The 20,631-nt window shown below is 37.9% G+C and overlaps 2 protein-coding genes across 2 annotated transcripts; both read right to left on the bottom strand.

The window, feature by feature from the left end:
• Positions 1 to 8,340: 8,340 nt before the first annotated feature.
• LOC105260996 (olfactory receptor 4P4-like) lies at positions 8,341 to 9,332 on the bottom strand. The gene has a single exon (XM_011286884.2). It carries the CDS (start codon positions 9,295 to 9,297, stop codon positions 8,341 to 8,343), a length of 957 nt encoding a protein of 318 aa, XP_011285186.1. The 5' UTR covers positions 9,298 to 9,332.
• Positions 9,333 to 18,974: 9,642 nt separating this feature from the next.
• On the bottom strand, positions 18,975 to 19,903 carry LOC101092890 (olfactory receptor 4P4-like). Its single transcript, XM_011286839.2, is given in 2 exon segments — positions 18,975 to 19,417; positions 19,420 to 19,903. Coding segments are annotated over 2 exon segments (927 nt in total).
• Positions 19,904 to 20,631: the final 728 nt, after the last annotated feature.

The following is a 20,631-nucleotide window of genomic DNA, read 5'->3' as shown; positions in this document are numbered from 1 at the left end:
ATATTTGAGTTTGGTGTATGCTTTCACAAGGACTTCTGTTTCTGAAAGAACGAGAACATAATTGGAGGTGAGAATTAACTGTATGAACACAATAATACAAAATTTATTAAAATACATGCTGACATAAATGGAGTTGATAACAATTGATTTCTTGAATTAGGCTAACTTTTTAATGCTGTCTTTTATAAATGTGTCATGAAATAATTTTGTAATGACAATAATGAGAATAATTATATATTTTACTCAATATTACTAGCAGTTGTCTTAAATATTTAAATGCTATTTGGAAAATAAAGCATTAATACCATTGATTGTATATTTAGATAAAGAACTGCTAATTATATTATTTAGTCGCATTGACCTAAAACAAAAAAACTCCTGTATTTCTCAATTCTTGTAACTTACTGATAAAATCTACTTTCCTTCTTTTAAAATTATCTGAGTACACTTCCTTAATTTTCTGGAAATGAATCCCAAAGAGATTCACATTTGTTTAAACATCCAGTTTGAACTCCTGGAGTTTAATTTGTGTAAAGCATACTACACATTGTTTTTTGGCCAAACATTGTCAATGGGTCATGTTAAACAAATGGAATTGCTCTTACATTAAAAAACAAAGAGTGTTTGAAAACTATACAGCAAAAGGAAGATGTCAATTAATGACTGGAATTGTGAAAAATACTCAGGAAATCTATTCATTTATCATTTTTATATTTTATGAGTTAAATACAATTTCAAAAATATATACTGTCATATCATCTGCATGGCTCAGTGGGTTGAGCACCCAACTCTTGATTTCAACTAAGGTCATGATCCCAGGGTCATGGGATCAAACCCCACAGCGGGCTCCATGCTGAGTGTGGAGCCTGCTTAAAATTCTGTCTCTCTTGGCGCGCCTGGGTGGCTCAGTCAGTTATGTGTCTGGCTTCGGCTCAGGTCATAATCTCACAGTTCGTGAGTTTGAGCCCTGCATCGGGCTCTGTGCTGACAACTCAGAGCCTGGAGCCTGCTTCAGATTCTACATGTCCCTCTCTCTCTACTCCTCCTATATATATATAGGGACTCACAAATTTAATATCTATGTTATTCATAGTCTTTGAGAAGATTTTAGATGGCCAATGGTTGACAGTTATGGCATTTTTAAAATGGCCCGTACTGTAAGACATCCATTCTATTTTAAATTACTAGTCAAAATTCTGCATTCCTAAAAGTATAAATTTTCGGTTTGTTCCTACTTTGCTTTCAGAATCACTAACAAGGATTCTCCATCCCCATTGATATAACAAAGTAAAATAATTATTGTGACAGTGTCCGGAAGTTAGCAGTCACTAAGGAGTACTGAAAAGTTTTAGGAGTGTGAGGGGCATTGGCCCACCTTCTACCTGTTGCCTCTGATACTAGGTAGAAAGAATGTTAATTTTCAGATACACTTCTTGATATAAAACAAATTGATTTACAGGCAACCATTATGTCAGTAGACTGTGAGCAATATACATGTGGAAACCACTTGACCGATTCAAATCTCTGATTCTAGATAGAAGAAACATCGAGAGAATCTAAGTAATTTCTCAGGTTTGAAAAGTAATACACTATGAATGTTAAAAGACAGAAATCCTGTTTCTTCCTCAATCTGGGGTTATGTTCCAAGCCAGAGTGCTGAGAGATGCCATGAAGGGCAGCAGTGAAAAGACTGTTTTGATTCCTCATCGGAGTAGAAAAAAATATGCAAGATGATGGGTTCACAGATACCCCATGTGTCTTTCAAGTATTTCTGTAAGTAAAGAGATAGGGAATATTTAAGATAGATATGTATTCTAGAATCCTCTGATTCTAAAACATTTGAAATTCTTTGCCTTCAGCCTTACAAAAATGCACATTCCTCATCAAGATTCCTCCTTGTTTTCTGGGGCACCTGAGTGGCTCAGTCAGTTAAGTGTCTGACTTCAGCTCAGGTCGTGATCTCATGGTTTGTGAGTTCGAGCCCCACATCAGGCTCTGTGCTGACAGCTGGGAACCTGGAGCTTGCTTCAGATTCTCTCTCTCTCTCTCTCTCTCTCTCTCTCTCCCTCCCTCTCTCTCTCTCTCCCTCCTCTACTTGTGCAGACTCTCTAAATAAATAAATAAACTAAAAAAAAATGCCTGCTTGTTTTCTAGATCATTATTGGAATTTAATCTATAATAGCTCGCAACCCTGCCCATGCTGTATGATCAATGCTGTTAGCAGGGGTGAAAGCAAAGAGGGGAAAAAATCAGTTGAGGAGAATTACTATCATCAAACAATATAGCGATACTAAGGAACCCTCTTATGGGAAAACTGAAATCACAAAGGATAAATAAAGGACTTCGGGCAACCACTGAACAAGTGGCCGAAACAGTAGCAACATAGAAAGAGTTGGAATCTCAAACTGACCAGGGCAATCCTTGAGTGAATTCTTTAATCTCTTTAAGCATCATCACACTCATTTTACCACTGACATATCATTACAAAAATCAGAATTTTGATGAGGAATACATGAGGTGATATGAAATAGCCCAAGACACGTGTGGTTCAAAATATTTTTCTCTCACTGTCTTTCCTCTCCGAGCGGTTAGGTTAGAACCACAGATTGTCATGCACACACATTCAACCAGCAGAAAAACTAAGGAAATAAAGAAGAAGATACATAACATGGATTTGACAAGTATGATCAGGTAAACAACAATTTGTTTGTTACATTATTAGCATGTTACAATTAGCATGTTTGTCTACAAAGTGTACTCAAACGATTACTTTATTTTTTGGTATTATTGAATCCAAATTATGTGTACTTTTTGGATCATGCTGTCCATAAAGGAATAGAAGGTCTTATACGTAACTACAAGTTACTATCATGCGTTCAAATCTTCTCTTAGTGTAACAGAATGTAGATAAACTCACCATAGTTGACTCAGATAAAACTATTTTAGGAAGGCAGATGTTTTGAAATAAAAGAAAACAATTTGTTATCGTACATATTCAAGTATAAGCTGGTCTGTTTCTTAATAGTAATATGAAGGATGCCGTTAAACAAGAGTTGGGGACACGATGAAATTCACTGCCCACTTAAAAATGCTTTATCTAGGGGCGCCTGGGTGGCGCAGTCGGTTAAGCGTCCGACTTCAGCCAGGTCACGATCTCGCGGTCCGTGAGTTCGAGCCCCGCGTCAGGCTCTGGGCTGATGGCTCAGAGCCTGGAGCCTGTTTCCGATTCTGTGTCTCCCTCTCTCTCTGCCCCTCCCCCGTTCATGCTCTGTCTCTCTCTGTTCCAAAAATAAATAAAAACGTTGAAAAAAAAATTTAAAAAAAATGCTTTATCTAGCTCTACTCCTATTCCCCAGAAAAGGGATTTTGCTTGTAGGTAATGCGCAATTGAAACTAAAGGATGCCAAAACATTGTTATCGTAATCTAATTATCCTACGCTGCAAAAGAAGTTATAGCCCTCAAATGAAATTATATAGAATAAATACAAAGTACACATAATTAGGGCACCTGGGTGGCTCAGTCAGTTAAGTGTCTGACTCTTGATTTCAGCTCAGGTCATGATCTCAGTGTCATGAGTTCAAGCCCCGCGTTGGGCTCTGTGCTGTCAGCTTGAGATTCTCCCTCTCTCTGCCTCTCCGATGCCCCCACTCCTTCTTTCTCAAAAAACAAAAGAAACAAACAAAATACTTAAAAACTCTCTCTCTCTCTCTCTCTCTCTCTCTCTCTCTCTGTCTCACAAACACATACGCACACACAATTAGCCTAGCACATGTGTTGTGTAACCGTTCCCAAACCAAGGTGACAAGGGTAATTCACTAACCATGAGATCGAGTGGCTGTCAGGTTAGCTTGGGCATGCATCAGGTAGCATTCCGTCCTCAGACACTCACTCTGCCAGTTTGTCTCTAGCACCGAAATCTGGAAGACATTGCAGAGCGTTTACAAACCCATAATTCGAACACGTTCAGGTTAATTCTCTGCAAATATCTGGAAAATTTCAACATGTCTCAAACCTTCTACAGTTTACCAGGGAAGTGGACTTCAAATATTCACTAAGACGAAGTGATGAAGAAGTGGATCTTCAGCCCCCAGGAAAGCAGGAATATTGAAGGCTGATTTAACTTCTTAGAGCTCGGAAGAAAAAATAAGCAACATGTATTTTTATATTCCTGAAAAAGCTAACACAACTATTTAGGTCCTAGGAATCGTGCATTTATTTTATGTCTACACCCGAGGACAGTTTGGTTCAGAGGAACAGAATACAAACTGACGTGGCAAGAATTAATAGGTCTTTGAAAGCTCTGTGTAATTATATTCCCAAAGGCATTTCTAGACAGATCTTAGCCCAAGTGCTGCCAAAGCCACCGTCGATAGTAATGTGCTTGGTGCTCTTGGGTATGAACTTTCCATATTTGCCTCTTTGGAAAACAACTTGGGGTGTTTCCCCTGCAGGCCCAAAAAGGCTACAGTCAAAGCAATTCGTGAAACCCTGGCTGCCCTGTGTTCTTCCAAATTTCTGAGGAATAGGAGGGAAAGTTTAGGCTGTAATAGGGTCAGGTTCTCTTTCTGGAAAATCTGAGATGAGGTAGGACAAGGAGAACCAAAGATGGCCACTTACAGTCCTTTTGCGGGGATTATCAAGATCCTTGGTGTGCGGAGCAGATAGATAAATAAAATCAATGACTTGTGATACCATACTTGGTATGAGGTTACCATTGATGACATACATGTTGAAAAATGGAAGACAAAAGAAAAGATAAGAGTAAACATCTCTTCCTCATAACTTGGCAAGTAGGAAAAACAAACATGATATGGAAAAATCAGAGGAAGGGAGCAAAGAACCACAGAGCTTTTATTGTGTTTAACATCCGGTTCTTTCTCTGCTCACTGACTCTTCACATGTCGTTCAGACTCAGTCTCATCTGCAGGCACTGAAACCAGACAGTCTCTCTATCCCATTCATGTAAAGTTTTCTCACGCAAAAAATGTCAGAAAATCAAATATTATAATGTTTAATCTGTTTCAGATCAAACAACTTAGCCAAACAGTAGCAAAAATACACTGAGAGATGATTGGGCGGATCGGGTTCATCATATTATTCAATGCTTATAATAACATATATTTTAACACAAATATTATTAGCTTTACTGGTAGATAAAAACACGGAAGGTCCTGGAGGTTAAGTAACTAGCTCAACTAGCCAGTAAAGATCTGAAGCAAGAAAACGTGTTGTTCTAAGTTTAGTGCTTGCTTCCAGGCTTTAAAAGGTTAAGAACCCTGAGTAAATGAAAGATTCTACAACTTCGGCATCAAGGACATCAGGACCCAGTGATTTCCAACTAGTGTACCTCAACGTTATGCCCAGTGTTGACCAAGTTGTACTCAAGAGCTAGCCTGTAGCAATCTACAGCAGGAGATAGCCAGTCGTATCTCTAACCTTGCCCTGTACACACCTTCAGAGACAGCTACTAGTTGCATTTACATCTGCCACTATTTAGTTCATCTGTCTTTATATAGTAGTTCTCCTGCATAGTCTTAATATTGATGAAGCACAAATCATCTTTTTTTACAGACACTTTTGCTCCACACGTTTAGAAAATTTTTGTCTCCAATTCAAGGTCACAAAGATCTTCTACGTGTTACTCTACATGTCTTGTACCTTTACATTTCATATAACATTCATATTGCATTCATACATCTAGTCTTCCTGAATGACATGACACCACGAGTGTGAATTACATGTAAGACATGGACCCTCGAGCCTGAGGGTGGGGAATCCTAAGCAGAATGGCTGAAGTAAAGCCACAGAGCTGATAGGTTCTAGAATATGTTTGGAGAATGGACGTGGACCCAGTGTACCTGGATGAAAGCTTCTGAACTTAGGGACACTCAGAGAGAAAAGCAAACAAAAGAAAAATAACTCGCATGAGGTTCGGGTAGCCACGTGGCATGCTAAAACTTCACACGTGTTAGCCAAAGTAATATTACATCTTTGCGAAGTACAACATCTTTTTAAAAGAGAGACTAATATAATTAGAGCACAATGTCAAGACCCAGAGATAAAAGCTGTCAGGAATCACCCAGCTCTCCCTGACCCTAAAGCCTATCATTATAATAACACACTTTCTACCAACGTAGTGATTTCTGAGATCGGCAAAGTAGACTCAGATAACTTATGGAAGATTTCTAACAAGCAGGAAGGTTGGATTTCATTCCAAGGAAAATGGGATTTCTTACAAACTTTTGGAGAGGGGAGTGATAGGATCAGAAAGATGGCTTCAGGACATTTTTAGCTTCCTCACATGCAAGTGGGCACACATGGAACCAGCTGGACCTTTTAAGGTACAGATTGTAATCTGATACCCAGTAACTTGTTTCTTTGGCTCATGTGACAGCAGACATGGGTAATTTAGCCCAAGTGTCCAGGCAAAGCTTATGTACTTTCTACAACACCTCAAATGTTAAATGCCTTTGCTACACAGGATCAAAAGCACGATGAATATCACTCATGTACATGAATTCTGAATGGGCCATTTTAGACCACGCCTTCTGCATGCTGGATTTCATCTCCATGTTTCTCAGGGTGGAGGTGAGACGATTCAGCATGGAGGCAATCACTGTGTAAAACCCCACATGTAGAACATAAGGATAGACACAGGGGGCAAAGAACAAAACTACTACCGTTATGTGAGAGTTGCAGGTGGAGCTTTGCAGTACCCTGAAGAGGAGAGAGTCTTAAGTTTAAATCACACGAGTAGGTAAGAAGCCAGCAGGGCAACAAAATGTCTGCCACCAACATCCCGGAATTAGCAATCGCGAAGACACTAACCACACAAATATCTTTGCATACCTGTTTCAAAGGGGCTTCACATCACAGATGTGGTGATCTACCTGGTTAGGACCCCCGAAAGGTAAGTTGAGTAAATTTGGTTAAAAGCAACACATTAAATAAAGGGTAAGGCTTGAACTTTTAAATCTGGCAATATTTTTGTTTTATTAGTAACTTGACAAACTGATTATCTGTCCAATTTCTCTGTTATAAAAACTCTATTGTATTACATCTTCCTCATAAACTTTTCTACTTTTCTATCCTTCTGTATATAAGGCCTTTATAATCATCGTAATTTTAGTATTGCATTTACATAGGCTAAAACTATTCGTGTATTTTCATTGTCATTTTGTTCATATAATCTGGTTACACAATCTCTTCCGTTTTGTGATATTTCCTGTTTTCAAAGAAAGCATTTATTTTTGCATATTATTAGAGATACAAATGAACACATTTCATCAAATTTGTTTCAGGTTCTTCTAGAGAATCCTCATGTTCGTTTCAAAGATGATCTGTCATTTCCATTCATTTCCGTGATTTGTATCAGAGGGTTTTTTGATTGAAGTTTGTTTGTTTGAACTCACTTCTTGTGTGAATAAGAAAGACTCTGGATCTTATAAACAGTGTCCGTCCTCCTAATTTCTGGCATTTTATGATTCAGTTCCTGTATGGATTTTTTTAATGGACCAATATGTAGAAAATCAGTGAGTGTGTTTTTAATATCTTGAGTAATTGATTTCACTCTATGTTTACTAGTTTATTTCTTATCATTAAAAAAAATTTTAAGTGTATTTATTTATTTTGAGAGAGAGAAAGAGAGAGAGTGAGCACAGTGGCGGGGTGGGCTGGGGTGGGGGGCAGAGAGGAGAGACAGAATCCCCAGCAGGCTCCACACCACCAGCCCAGAGCTCAACACGGGGCTCAAACCCATAAACGGCAAGACCACAACAAGAGCTGAGACCAAGAGTCAGACACCCAACTGACTGCACCACCCAGGTGCCCCTTTACTAGTTTATTTTTATTTCCAACATGAAGTCCAGAGTTAAAACCACAGAATCACTTTAAATCATATTTCATTATGCCCACTTCTTGCTATGTATTTAATTTCTAAATACTTCTGGAGTTCATTTAGGTGACGAGCCTATCATAAACCAAAATTTGGTCTTAAAATCATGGACTTTAACCGTCTCTTTGCCATACAGAATGGCTCATCGTGTGGTCTAGACACCAAACCTGCATTTTCTAACGCAAGATAACTCCAATTTTCTTTTTCACATCACAATTCTCGGCTCCTATAATATTGTCTTAACTATGCATATAACTGATTTTGTACATGTCAACCTGTTCATAACATCTCAAAGCCTGCAAAATGAACTAAGTTTTAAGCTTATATTTTGTATGGATGACTTACTATTTCTTTTTAGTCACTATGAAACTCCAAGTCCTATTTCTGTCACTCATAAAATGTTACCAATGGAAAAATTACTCTGTGAGATGGTTTCCTATCTCCCCTATCCGTATCTAGCTGCCCCTCTGTTTTTTATAAAAGATATTGAGCTCCAATGTTTGCAGACATTTCTCATGGCGTTTTTCATCTCTGAGTTCCTCAGAGTGTATATGAAGGGATTGAACATCGGAGCAATGATGGTATAAAACAGAGCAAATACCTTATCCTCAGGGAAAGTGGTTGGAGGCCGAAGGTAGGCAAAGATTGAAGGCCCAAAAAATAAAACTATCACAGTGATATGCGACCCACAGGTAGAGAGGGCTTTGCGCCTTCCTTTGGCTGAATGATTTCTTAAAGTGAATAATATAATGACATAAGAAAAAAACAAGACCACAAATGCCACTAAGGTAACCATTCCTGAATTGGCAACCAAAAGGACACCGGTGACATACGTGTCAGCACAGGCAACTTTTAGCAAAGGAAAAATGTCGCAAAAATAGTGATCAATCTCATTAGGACCACAGAAGGGCAACCTGATTACCAGAAAAAACTGAGGAAAGGAGTGCGCGGCCCCACCAGCCCAAGCAGCCAAGACGAGGAGATTGCACCTTGCTCTGTTCATGACAAGCAGGTAGTGGAGAGGTTTGCAGATGGCAGCATAGCGATCAAAGGCCATGACGGTGAGGATTAAGACTTCAATCATTCCGAAGAAGTGCATGGTAAAGACTTGTAACATACAGTTACCATAGGAGATGGCTTTTCTTCCCACTAGGAGGTCAGCAATGAATTTGGGTGTAATGCTAGAGGTGAAGCAGATGTCCATACAGGATAAATGGCTGAGGAAATAGTACATTGGTTGGTGGAAAAGAGGGCTGCATCGAATAGAGATAAGGATCAGAAGGTTTCCTACCAAGAGAGCAGCATAGCAGAATAAGAAGAACACAAAGCAAAATATTTGTGTGCGATGGTCATACGAAAGTCCCAAAAGAATGAATTCTGAGACATTCCTCTGACTCTCCATCTGTTTCAGACTGGCGTATATTATAGATGAATGGGTTAAACACCTGAAAAGAAAGAAAATATGAATCTTTATAAAAACAATTAGCAGCATGGCAACAATAATTAAAATTCACTAAAAAAGTAAATTGACGCCATTGAATGAGTAAAATTAATTATTCCTGATACATAGATTTACACTTCTTTTTATTTTATTTTAGTCTAGTCTAGTCTAGTCTAGTTTAGTTTAGTTTAGTTTAAGTTTATTCATTTAATATTTCTGAGAGAGAGAGGATGAGAGCACAAGCAAGGGAGGGGCAGAGAGAGAGAGGGAGACACAGAATCCGAAGCAGGCTCCAGGCTCTGAGCTGTCCACACAGAGCCCAACGTGGGGCTTGAACTCACAAACTGTGAGATCATGACCTGAGCAAAAGCCAGACGATAACTGACTGAGCCACCCAGGCACCCCTATTTCTCTCATTTTAGAAATCTATTGTAAATAATTCTATAATGGGGAAAATGATGTTAACTTTTCAACATTAACAATAATGATTATGGAACATTTAAATGTTAGTTTGATGTTAAAGAAATTAGCTATTGTTAATTTTATAAATTAAATAACAAAAAGAGTATAATTTACGTCCTTTAAAAAAATTGTGCACATTTTAAAATGCATGCTTTTATCCATAGAGTCAACTTTTTTTTTTTTTTTCAGAATGATCTGGACAAATTTCCTGTTTGATTTGGGAGTATCCTTGGGAATAAAAATTTATTAAAAATATGTCAGTTTGTTCTCTGTAGTTAAGAGTCTGTTTCTTGGTTTTCTCTTTTTCCTCCCCTGTGTTCATCTGTTTTGTTTCTTAAATTCCACATATGGTGATTAAGGACGGCGCTTGCTGTGATGAGCACAGGGTGTTGTATGTAAATGTTGAATTGCTAGCTTCTACTCCTGAAACTAACATTACACTGTGTGTCAACTAATTAGAATTTGATAAAAAGCTTGAAAAAAAAGGAAAGAAATACATCAGCTTGAATTGTTTAATTTGTTTAAAGGATGATCGTCCTTGTCCTGTCAATAAACATACCAGTTGCACAGCTTATACTAAAATAGCTTTAGGTACATTAAAAGCAAAGAATGGTTGAACACTAAGCAGCAAATAGACTGATAATGAATTAAAGTTCTAAGAAATAAAGCCAATTTATTCATTTATCCAACTTACAGTTTACAAGTTAAAATTAAAAAAATGGTTAAAATTAATCTAAATTTGTGATGGCAAGTGATAAATGGAAGATAAAAAGAAATTGCCCAAACATACGTGCATTGTTCATATTTCATGACTTTTCCTAAGAATTTCACTCTAGGCGATAAAATTCAACAAAGGAAGATGATACAGAATGTAGCTCCAAGAGAGATTTGTTTCAACACTCAGCAACTAGATGTTGTATTAATGAATGGATCAAAGATTCGCAAATTTGCGTCTTTTGGACAACCTTGAGATATTATTTATGTAGGGGGAAATAGTGTGTAGGATAGAGAGAATGCGCTCCGGGAGCCGTTTTCTCCAGTGCTGAGGACTGAACTGACACTCCATGAGATGCAAACACTATTCCACACTTTCCACCTTTGTCTGACCCGATGTAGCCACCTTATCTTGGCACTCTGGATGACTATTAAAAAAACAGAGACTATAGGGGCACCTGGGTGGCTCAGTTGGTTAAGTGTCTGACTTGGGCTCAGGACACGATCTCACGGTTCACGAGTGTGAGCTCGGGGTCTGGCTCTCTGCTGTCAGCGTAGAGCCCACTTCAGATCCTCTGTCCCCCCTCTCTCTGCCCCTCCCCTGCTCGCTCTGTCATTCTCTCTCTCTCTCTCTCAAAAATAAATAAACATTTTTAAAAAACCACCAAATGCTACTGTAGCAAAACTATTTAGAAGCCATCAAATCCCATGACACACAAATTCAAACGTTTGTCCTTAAGATCAGTTTAGATGGTGAGTGGGTAATTGGTGTAGCATTTAAAATGGTCTATACTATGAGAAACTAATTCTATTTTAAATTATCATTCAACCTCATTTCATCAAGAAGAAAAAAACTCAGTCTCTTCCCGCGATGACTTATTATTGCTACAAGGCTTCCTAACCTCTGTATTGTTCTTAACAAACCAAAAATAATTATCAAGTTCATCGTGTTCAATAGTGACCTGTTCTTAAGTAGAGGTTCATAATTTTATGATTTATTGATCAATTTTCTCCTTACCTTATTATAGTTAATGCTGATTCCTAATGTAGGAGATGGCATGCTATGTACTTGACAGATAGATGTGTTTGCCTAAAACAAATTGACTTAAAGTTAATTGTGAGATAAATCGGTTGGTAAACAACATAAAATGGATATCACTTGACGTATCCAACCCCTGATTTTCAATAAAAGAGACTCAGATCAAGATATTCTAAGTAATTTATTAACATCAGAAAGTAATATTCTGTGGAGGACAGATATCTGGATTCCCAGTCAGTCAGGGGCTGTATTCCACGCTTGTGAGCAGAGCAAGAAAACGGGGTGTTCCAGAGGCCAGCAGTGAGGGGAAACACTTTGAATCGCGTCCCAATTTTAAAAAGTATTCAAGGTCACAGATTACCAATCACCCGGTCTATGTTTATGAATATTTGGGGGGATATAAACATGGGGTCTAGCCTTCTTGATTCCAAATCATTTTGAAATAATTTTAGGTCATTTTTAGCAAAATGTGTATTCCTTCAGGTAGGATTTTGGCTTGTTTTCTAGATTATCACAGATGTTTCATCCACAAGCTCATAAACTCTGATCCTAAAATCTGGGGAATGTGCTATTGTAATCACTGCTATTAGTTGAAGTAAAAGGGACATGTGGATGCAGCCCAGTGAGAGGATTATTGTCATTGAAACATGCAGTAGATTCTTGACCACATCTTCCAATTTGTCAAATAATTGAAATCATAAGTGATGAGAGGAAGAAATATTATTCACTCCTTCTAAAGGTGGTTGGAATCACAGAACAAGAAAGATGTAGAAACATGAAGAAGTATAATTACTGAATGGTGAACTGTTTTGATTCAAATTGTGCTTCTATACAGTAATAATTTGAATGTAAAAAGAAAACCAATTACCTAAATATGTCTACAATATGAAGTGAAATATGCCCTTATATTTGCCTTATTTCACTTTAAATATAGTTATTTAGAATTGAAGCGTAGAGTTTGAAATCTGGGTAATCTGGCCCATGTTCTGTGAGAACTCAATCACCCCATTTGACTAAAGACACTATGCAAACATTTTTCTTACTAACTTTATTAATGTCTTCCTTTCTTATAGACCAATAACTTTTAATAAGAACTCATAAGCAGAATTCACTTTCTCCCCTTCCATGGCATTTATGAACATTGAAGTTATTGCTAACCTCTTAAAGTTTCATGGCCCACATTTATAGAATCGATAAACTATTACATAATGCAAAAATATAATGAGGAATAAAAAATAATATGAAATACCCCAGGGTCATACGTGGTTCAAAACTACACATTATCTTCCTTATACTTTTTCTCTTTTCTTGAGTGAGGAGTTTCTGAAATTGCCATGCATACATATATAACCAGTCTAACAAGGAAACAAGAAACCTGAAACTATCACTATATGTTAATGAGGATGACCATGATAAATTTCAGTTTGGAGCAATCTTTTAGTAAAAAGAAACAAAATTACTCTAAACAATTAGTTGTCTTTAGTCATTTCTTTTTTCGGTGTTTAAAACTTTTTATCAAAGTATAGAAAAGTATGTAATATATAAATCTGAATGACCCCAAAAACACAATCCATTAAAGATAAAGTTGGTAAATTGGACTCCATCAACATTAAAGCTTCTGGTCTTTGGTCATTTCTTAATGCTAACCATTAGCATGCAATTTTCCTGTACTCTAAAAATCCAGTCAGATTATTACTTTATTAGTTTGGTCGTACTGCATAAAAATGCTGCATTTTGACTGTGCTATTAAAACATCAAGAATTATTGCTCTCAAAGTAGTTTCCACTGTAAGTTCATATTTCCTCCTAATGATACCAGAATATGGCCCGCTATAAAGCTAACTTAATTCAATCAAACAAATCTAGTCCATTTTAGGGTAGCAAAATTTTTGAAAGTTAGAAAATAACTCATCATTGGGATATGCAGTCATAAAAGCTGGGCTATTCCTTCATACGAATATGGGGGAAATATATAAAAGCACCAGAAAAGGATTCAATAAATTTTGCTGAAACTTGAAGATTTCCTTCACTTCGACTCACCTATTCTTGCTCACCCGTGTAATTCTGCCTGTGAATAATGTACAATAAGACTAAAGTTAGCTACATTATTTTTATAGTAATCAAATTATCTTGTGCTGCCACAGAAAATACAGTGTAAGAATGAAATTAAATGGAATAAACTTAAATAGCATAGAACCACCTCGAAGCAGATGGTGGAGCATCTCCAAAGGAAGCGGCATGGTTAATTCACTGATCATTAGATCTCAGAGGCTGTAAGATTAGTTTTAGACCAAATCAGGAGACCCCCCTCCTGAGGTACTCACTCTACTGATTCTTCTCCAGTGTCTAAAGCTGAAAGAAAAAGGCAGAGATTTACACACCAGTCATGCAAACATGTGTAGGTCAATTCTCCAAAATTATCTTGAGAATCTCAGCATGTCTTAGAACATTTTATACATCTGCAAGGGGAGGGGGGTGGAGTTTAAGTATTCATTAACCCTCAGGGATGTAAGAAATGGACCTTCAGACTACAAAAAAAAAAAAAAGAAAAGAAAAAGAAAAGCATGAAGTATTTTGAAATTCTTACAAAAACAAACACACCTTTTAAGCTTTAGAATGTCATTTATTGTGTGTCTATCCCTAAAGGAAAGCTGATTTGGAAAAGCAGAATATAACATATGACAACACAAGAATTTACAGGTCTTTGAAAGTCTTAAGAAATTACATTCCCAGAGGCATTCCTGAACAGATCTTCACCAAAGTCCTCTGTATTGCTCTCCATGAGACTGGCCCTGGTGCCTGTGGGCATTTGGGCATTTTCTGGATATAACTTTACATCTTATCCTTTTTACATCTATCTTTTTTTTTTAAGAGATAAAGAGAGTGAGGGGGTGGGGGGGTGGGGAGTGGGCAGAGGGAGAGAGAGAGAGAGAATCTTAAGCCTAGTGCAGAGCCTAAAGTGAGGCTTGATCTCATGACCTGAGCCAAAATCAAGAGTTGGACTCTTAACTGAGAAAGGCACCCTAGTACCCCTTTACTTCTTATCTTTGTGTTAGCCTGTGTCCAGCAGTTTCCCTGAAGGTTCCCCAATGCTCTATTCAGACAGAGCAATTCAGAAGCTCTGCCTGCCTTGTGTTCGTCTTACTTTCCGAAGAAAAATAATATAGTGTGGAATAGTATTAAGCTAGTAGTGACTAAGAAAAAATTCACTGAAAATTAAAACATAGAAACATTTATTTGGGCAACTGCAATTGTAATTGGGGAGGCACAGGCTCTGGCAGGAACCTAAACTGCGTTCCCAGGAAGACAAAGAGAGGCAGAGTTATAGAGGCAAAAGGCTATGAGTGTAATTCTCATTCAGGTCCCTTCTGCAAAACAGAGATTGGAATTAGGGTAACTGGGATTGGTTGGGTTAATACGCAAATGAAGGATTGGAACACTTTTACAAGCAAAGAATGCTGATGACTCAGGTGTCATGAGGAGGAAGGAAGTTAAGTCCAGGCTAAAGGCTGCCAGCTCTCTGAAAAGTTCAAAAATCTTCATGGTTTCTCCAATGCAGATGTGCCTAAACACTTCCTTACTTATGGCCTCCTGATCCTATTTGTAAAAAGAGACTATCTTAAGTAGGCTTGCTTGCTCCATTTTGGAATTTTCCTTTTATAGTAGCTTCAGAAAGATCTGACTTGGGGAGAGACAAACAGAGCCAAACACACGCAGTACAGTCCAATATGCATCGTTATCCAGAGTAACGTATGTGGGTAGAGCAGACAGATGAATAAAGTTAGTGACCTGTAATATCAGGACTGGAACCCAAGGTATTTGTTGCCAGGGACCAATACTGATGAAATAGATGGTTGGGGAATACAGAACAGAAGAAAAGGAAAGATTCAAGAAGAAACAATCTATCCTTTATATATACATATATATCTTTATATATACATATATATATATATATATAATCATTAAGGGAGAATATAATAAAATATGAAGGGACATCCAGTCTCAATATATAGCCCAACTTTTATTCTGTTTACCATTTGGCTTAGTCCTGTGTTACCTCATTTCTGCAGGTTAGTTGGTTCAGTCCAAAATGTGCGCACTGGTACGAGGTGAACCAATTCTCCTCCCTCGTACACAAATTCATATATGAAAAATTTCCTTAATACATGTAAAACTTTAGGAGATCAACTTTTATAGGAAATTATCTGGTACAAAATAACAAAAATAGCTAGAACTTGTTGAGGGTTTATTTTGTGCTTTAACTTCCTTGTATCATTTTATCTCACAACTGAACATATTGTGAGATAAATAGAGTTAGTTCTGTGGTTCCAATAAGAACAGGAGCTTCCAGAGGTTAAAAAGATTCACTCAAAAGCTACCAAATGCGCATAAGAAAAAGAACCCTGTGCCTTCTGTGTGTGAAAGAAACAGGTTTTTATGTGTTTACTGCTGGCTTCCAGGCTTTTAAAGTAGAGTAACCCTGAGGAAATGAGAGATTCTAGCATGTCAGAATGATGGATATCAGAGCTCATGTTTTACTGGTTGTCCATTTCAGTATAATGCATCTTGTTGACCAAGCTTCACTCAAGCTGGCTTGTGTCAACACACAGAAGGAGGTAGCTGGTCATATCTCTACCCATAACACAAAAACACAGGATCATCCTTATTAGACATGTGTATAAGTGACTCACTTACAACCCCAGTCCCTGCATTTGTCTCAGTTCTCTGCTGAGAATTGATTTTGTTCTTTTTATCCTTCTTTTCTAATCCCCTTCTAAAACCTTCTGTTTTATGGAGTACATGGATTTACTTATAAAACCGAGATTTTAGGGGTGCCTGGGGGGTTCAGTTGCTTAAGTGTCTGACTTCAGCTCAGGTCATGATCTCATAGTTAATGAGTTCGAGCCCCACATTGGGCTCTGTGCTGACAGCTCAGATCCTGGAGCCTGCTCTAGATTCTGTGTCTCCCTCTTTCTCTGCCCCTCTCCTACTCACGCTGTCCCTCTCTCAAAAATGAATAAATATTTTAAAAAAGATTTAAAAAAACGAGATTCCAGGTATTTTTGAAGTTATTAAATATTGTTCTACAGACTGGAAAGATAATTCTAGAAAGAACAACTTACAACTGGATAACTAAGTTATCCAGTATATATATATATATATATATATATATATATATATATATATATAGCTCAGTATAGCTCAGTATATTTTTGGTGGGCTTACTATATAAAACAGTCATAATTTTTTGCCAATAAAATCTTATGAATTGTTGAGAAAAACAAATGATAAGAAAATGTTTTGGTTTTGTTGTGTAGCATTCTTTCTGATGGGTCAAGTATTTCCTCTGACCCATCCTCAAGACCATCAACCTGCCCCCTACTACACACACAAACACACACACACACACACACACACACACACACACACAGAATTATCACACATACACAGGAACAAATATACACACTACATTTCTGTATTAAAAATAATCCAAATATTCTTTGGAGAATTACTATATTAAGCCAGTTCAAACCAAACTATGACTAGACAGACTTGATTTCCTATGAAATAGAATGTTTATCTTTGATAAGCCACAGGTTTTCCTGGATCCATGAAGAAAAAAAAAGTAATTCGATGTGTGAAAAGTTCTAAAAGTAGAACTATCAAAGGAAGATTTCCTGACATTAGAGCAAACAGTATCTCATTTATGTTTTGTCCTGGACTTCTCATTGGCTCTGGGGCAGGAGTAATTCAATCGAGGAAACTGTGAAAATGATGCAATCGTTCTGCTGAGAAAGGCAAATACTTTCGCAGAGAGAAATGTCTACACAAATGGGAACCAAGACCCAGGCTATGTGATTCAGAGGACAAGGAATAAATGAAAATTAAAATAGTAGTACCTCAAAATGCAGAAAATAAGAAAAAAGATATTATAGGGGGCTGAGAGTCTGTTGGACTTCATCCCTGATTGCTACAGGGAATGTATGTTGAAGTTTTAACCTTTCTGACATTACACATTTTATTATTAATGCATGATAGCTCATAACATAAGGGGAAGTGCTGGATATGTGAGAACAATGTATAAAGGCCAATAAAAAGAGAAGATAGTATCTTTGAAAGTAATTCATTACCTGTTAACTTCTTAATTTGCGTGGGTTTATTGTTAGAAAACAGATAAAAGAAAATAAATATATACCACTTCTTTGAGTTGGCTCAATCAAACTGGAAAAACACATAAGAAGAAACACTAATATGGGGCACAGGATTATTTTTAAAGGAGTAGATGTACAGTTTCATATCAACAAAAGAACAGTTCCATATCAACAAAAGAACAGATCAGAAATGCTTCTGGTCTGTCCATGAGTCAGCAAAATCTTCTGGAATAAGAAAACATCAAGAGTCTGACTTATAGGTAAGACATGAACACTAAGGCATAGTGGGGGCAACATAAGCAGAGAAGAGAGAAGAAATAGTCATAGCGCTGACAGACTTTAGAGTATGTTTGGAGAATGTAGAGAAGTCCAGTGCAGCTGGTTGAAAGCATCCAAGCACAGGGAATAAATGAAGAAGGGTAGAGAAAGAACGAAAATATGTAACGTTTCCAGCAGCCATATGCCCTGCTAAATCTTCACATGTGTTAGTCAAAGTAATATTGCAACTTTCTAAAGTACAATAGTACTCATTTCATAGATATTTGAGAAAAGGGGAGGCATATGGGGCACTTGGGTGGCTCGGTCGGTTAAGCGTTGGACTTCAGCTCAGGTCATAATCTCACAGTTCATGAGTTCCAGGCCCATGTCTGGCTCTGTGCTGATAGCTCAGACCTGGAGCCTGCTTAGGATTCTGTGTCTCCCTCTCTCTCTGCCCCTCCCTCGCTTGCACTACCTCTCTCTCTCTCACTATCTCTCCCTCTCTCTCAAAATTAACTAAATATTTAAAAAGGGGGGAGGATGCATATATGAAGCAAATTAACAAGACACAGAGATAAAAACACACCAGAGTCAATAATCATTCACCTCTCCCTGGCCCCAATATCTTTCATTGTAACACCATGCTTTATACCAATGTAGTGATTTCTGACATTAGCAAGTTTGGCCAGGAGAAATTTTCACAAACAGCGAGAAGTTTGGATTTTGTTCCAAGGAATATAGGGTTCCTTGCATATCTTTGGAGAGAGTAGTGATATGATTGGGCATGTGTTTTAGAACGGCATTTCTAGCATTAAAACCCATGCAACCATATCTGGAACCACTTGGAAAGTTTAGAGTGCAGACTACAATCTGAACTGCAGTGACTTCCTTCTTTGGCTCTTCTATGTTAGAGGCCATTTGGTCCAGCTTCCCCCCAAAAGTTATATGTTTTCTGTAACACCTGAAATAATATGCTGTGGGGACACAAAGTTGGAAGTGCAGTTAATAACACCTTTACTTGAAATTTGAATGTGCCATTTTAGACCACACCTTCCGCATGGCGGTTTTCATCTCCGTGTTTCTCAGGGTATAGATGAGAGGATTCAGCATGGGGGCAATCACAGTGTAAAACACGGATATTTCCTTATCCTTGTTCTCACTCCCTGCAGGTAGAACATAGATATACATACAAGGCACAAAGAATAAAACCACCACCATTACGTGAGAGCTGCAGGTGGAGAGAGCTTTGCGTCGCCCTGCGGAGGAGCGGGTCCTAAGATTATATAATATGAGTATGTAAGAAGCCACCAGGACAAGAAAAATTACAACCACCACCATCCCTGAATTAGCAATCACTAAGATACTAACAACACGAATGTCGCTGCACACCAGTTTCAAAAGAGGCTTCACATCACATACGTAGTGATCTATCTGATTAGGACCACAGAAAGGTAGTTGAGTACCATGAGCAACAGAGCAATGGAGTGCCAAAAACCCACAGCCCAGGCCGTGAAGATCAACATGTTACACCTCTGCCGGTTCATGAGGACCGTGTAGTGCAGGGGCTTGACAATGGCAACATAGCGGTCAAAAGCCATGGACACCAAGATGAATATCTCCACACCCGCCAGCAAGTGGGCAGCGAAGAGCTGGGTCATACAATTGTTATAGGAGATGTTTCTTCTTGCGGCACCTAAGTCCCTGATTAGCCTGGGGACCACGGTGGAGGTGTAGCAGAGATCCATGAGGGAAAGGTGACAGAGAAAGTAGTACATCGGCTCTTCGATTAAATGGCTGCAGGTGATTGTGAGTAAGATAATGAAGTTGCCCATTAAGATTGCCAAGTAACAGAGCAGGAACCAGAAAAAGAACAGGAGCTCCATTTGCTTATTTCCCCACAGACCCATGAAAACAAATTCTGTGACATTGTTCTGATTTTCCATGAGGTTGAGGTGAGTCCAGAGTTAAACAGAAAGTTAATTCATCTGAAACGATACAGAACATACATTGTCAATAGCACCTTTTGAGTTTGGGGGTATTTACACACTAAAAAAAGACGCAGGTCATAGAGAATTTGTCACAGGCTCAATCTTTGAAATCCTTTCGGGTTAAGGGAGTCATTATATTTCAAATGATATTTGTTTAATTTTTTCTTTCTTCAAATTTTTATTTACATTCCAATTAGTTACCATACAGTATAATGTTAGTTTTGGTTGTAGAATTTAGTGATCCGTCACTTACATACAACCCCTGGTGCTCATCACATTGCGGTCCTTAACACCCATTCACCCATTTAACCCACCCCCACCCGCCTCCCCTCCAGTAGCCATCAGTCTGTTTTCTATAATTAAGAGTCTGTTTCCTGATTTGTCTCTCTGATTCCCATTATTTTCATTTGTTTTGTTTCTTAAATTCCAAATATGACTGAAATAATATGGCATGAATCTCAAACTGACTTATTTTGCTTAGGACAATACTCTCTGGCTCCCTCCATGTCATTGCTCTATATACCCCACATCTTCTCTATCCATTCATGAGTCAATGGACATTTGGACTCTTTCCATAATTTGACTATTGTTGATAAAGTGCTATAAACATCAGGGTGCATGTGTCTTTTCAAATTGGCATTTTTATATCCTTAGGGTAAATAGTAGTGCAATTGCTGGGTCTT

This window comes from Felis catus, chromosome D1 (genome assembly GCF_018350175.1).
Source record: "Felis catus isolate Fca126 chromosome D1, F.catus_Fca126_mat1.0, whole genome shotgun sequence".
Lineage (NCBI taxonomy): Eukaryota > Metazoa > Chordata > Mammalia > Carnivora > Felidae > Felis > Felis catus.
The sequence above is the reverse complement of the archived record's forward strand: the minus strand, read 5'-3'. Positions and strand labels throughout refer to the sequence as shown.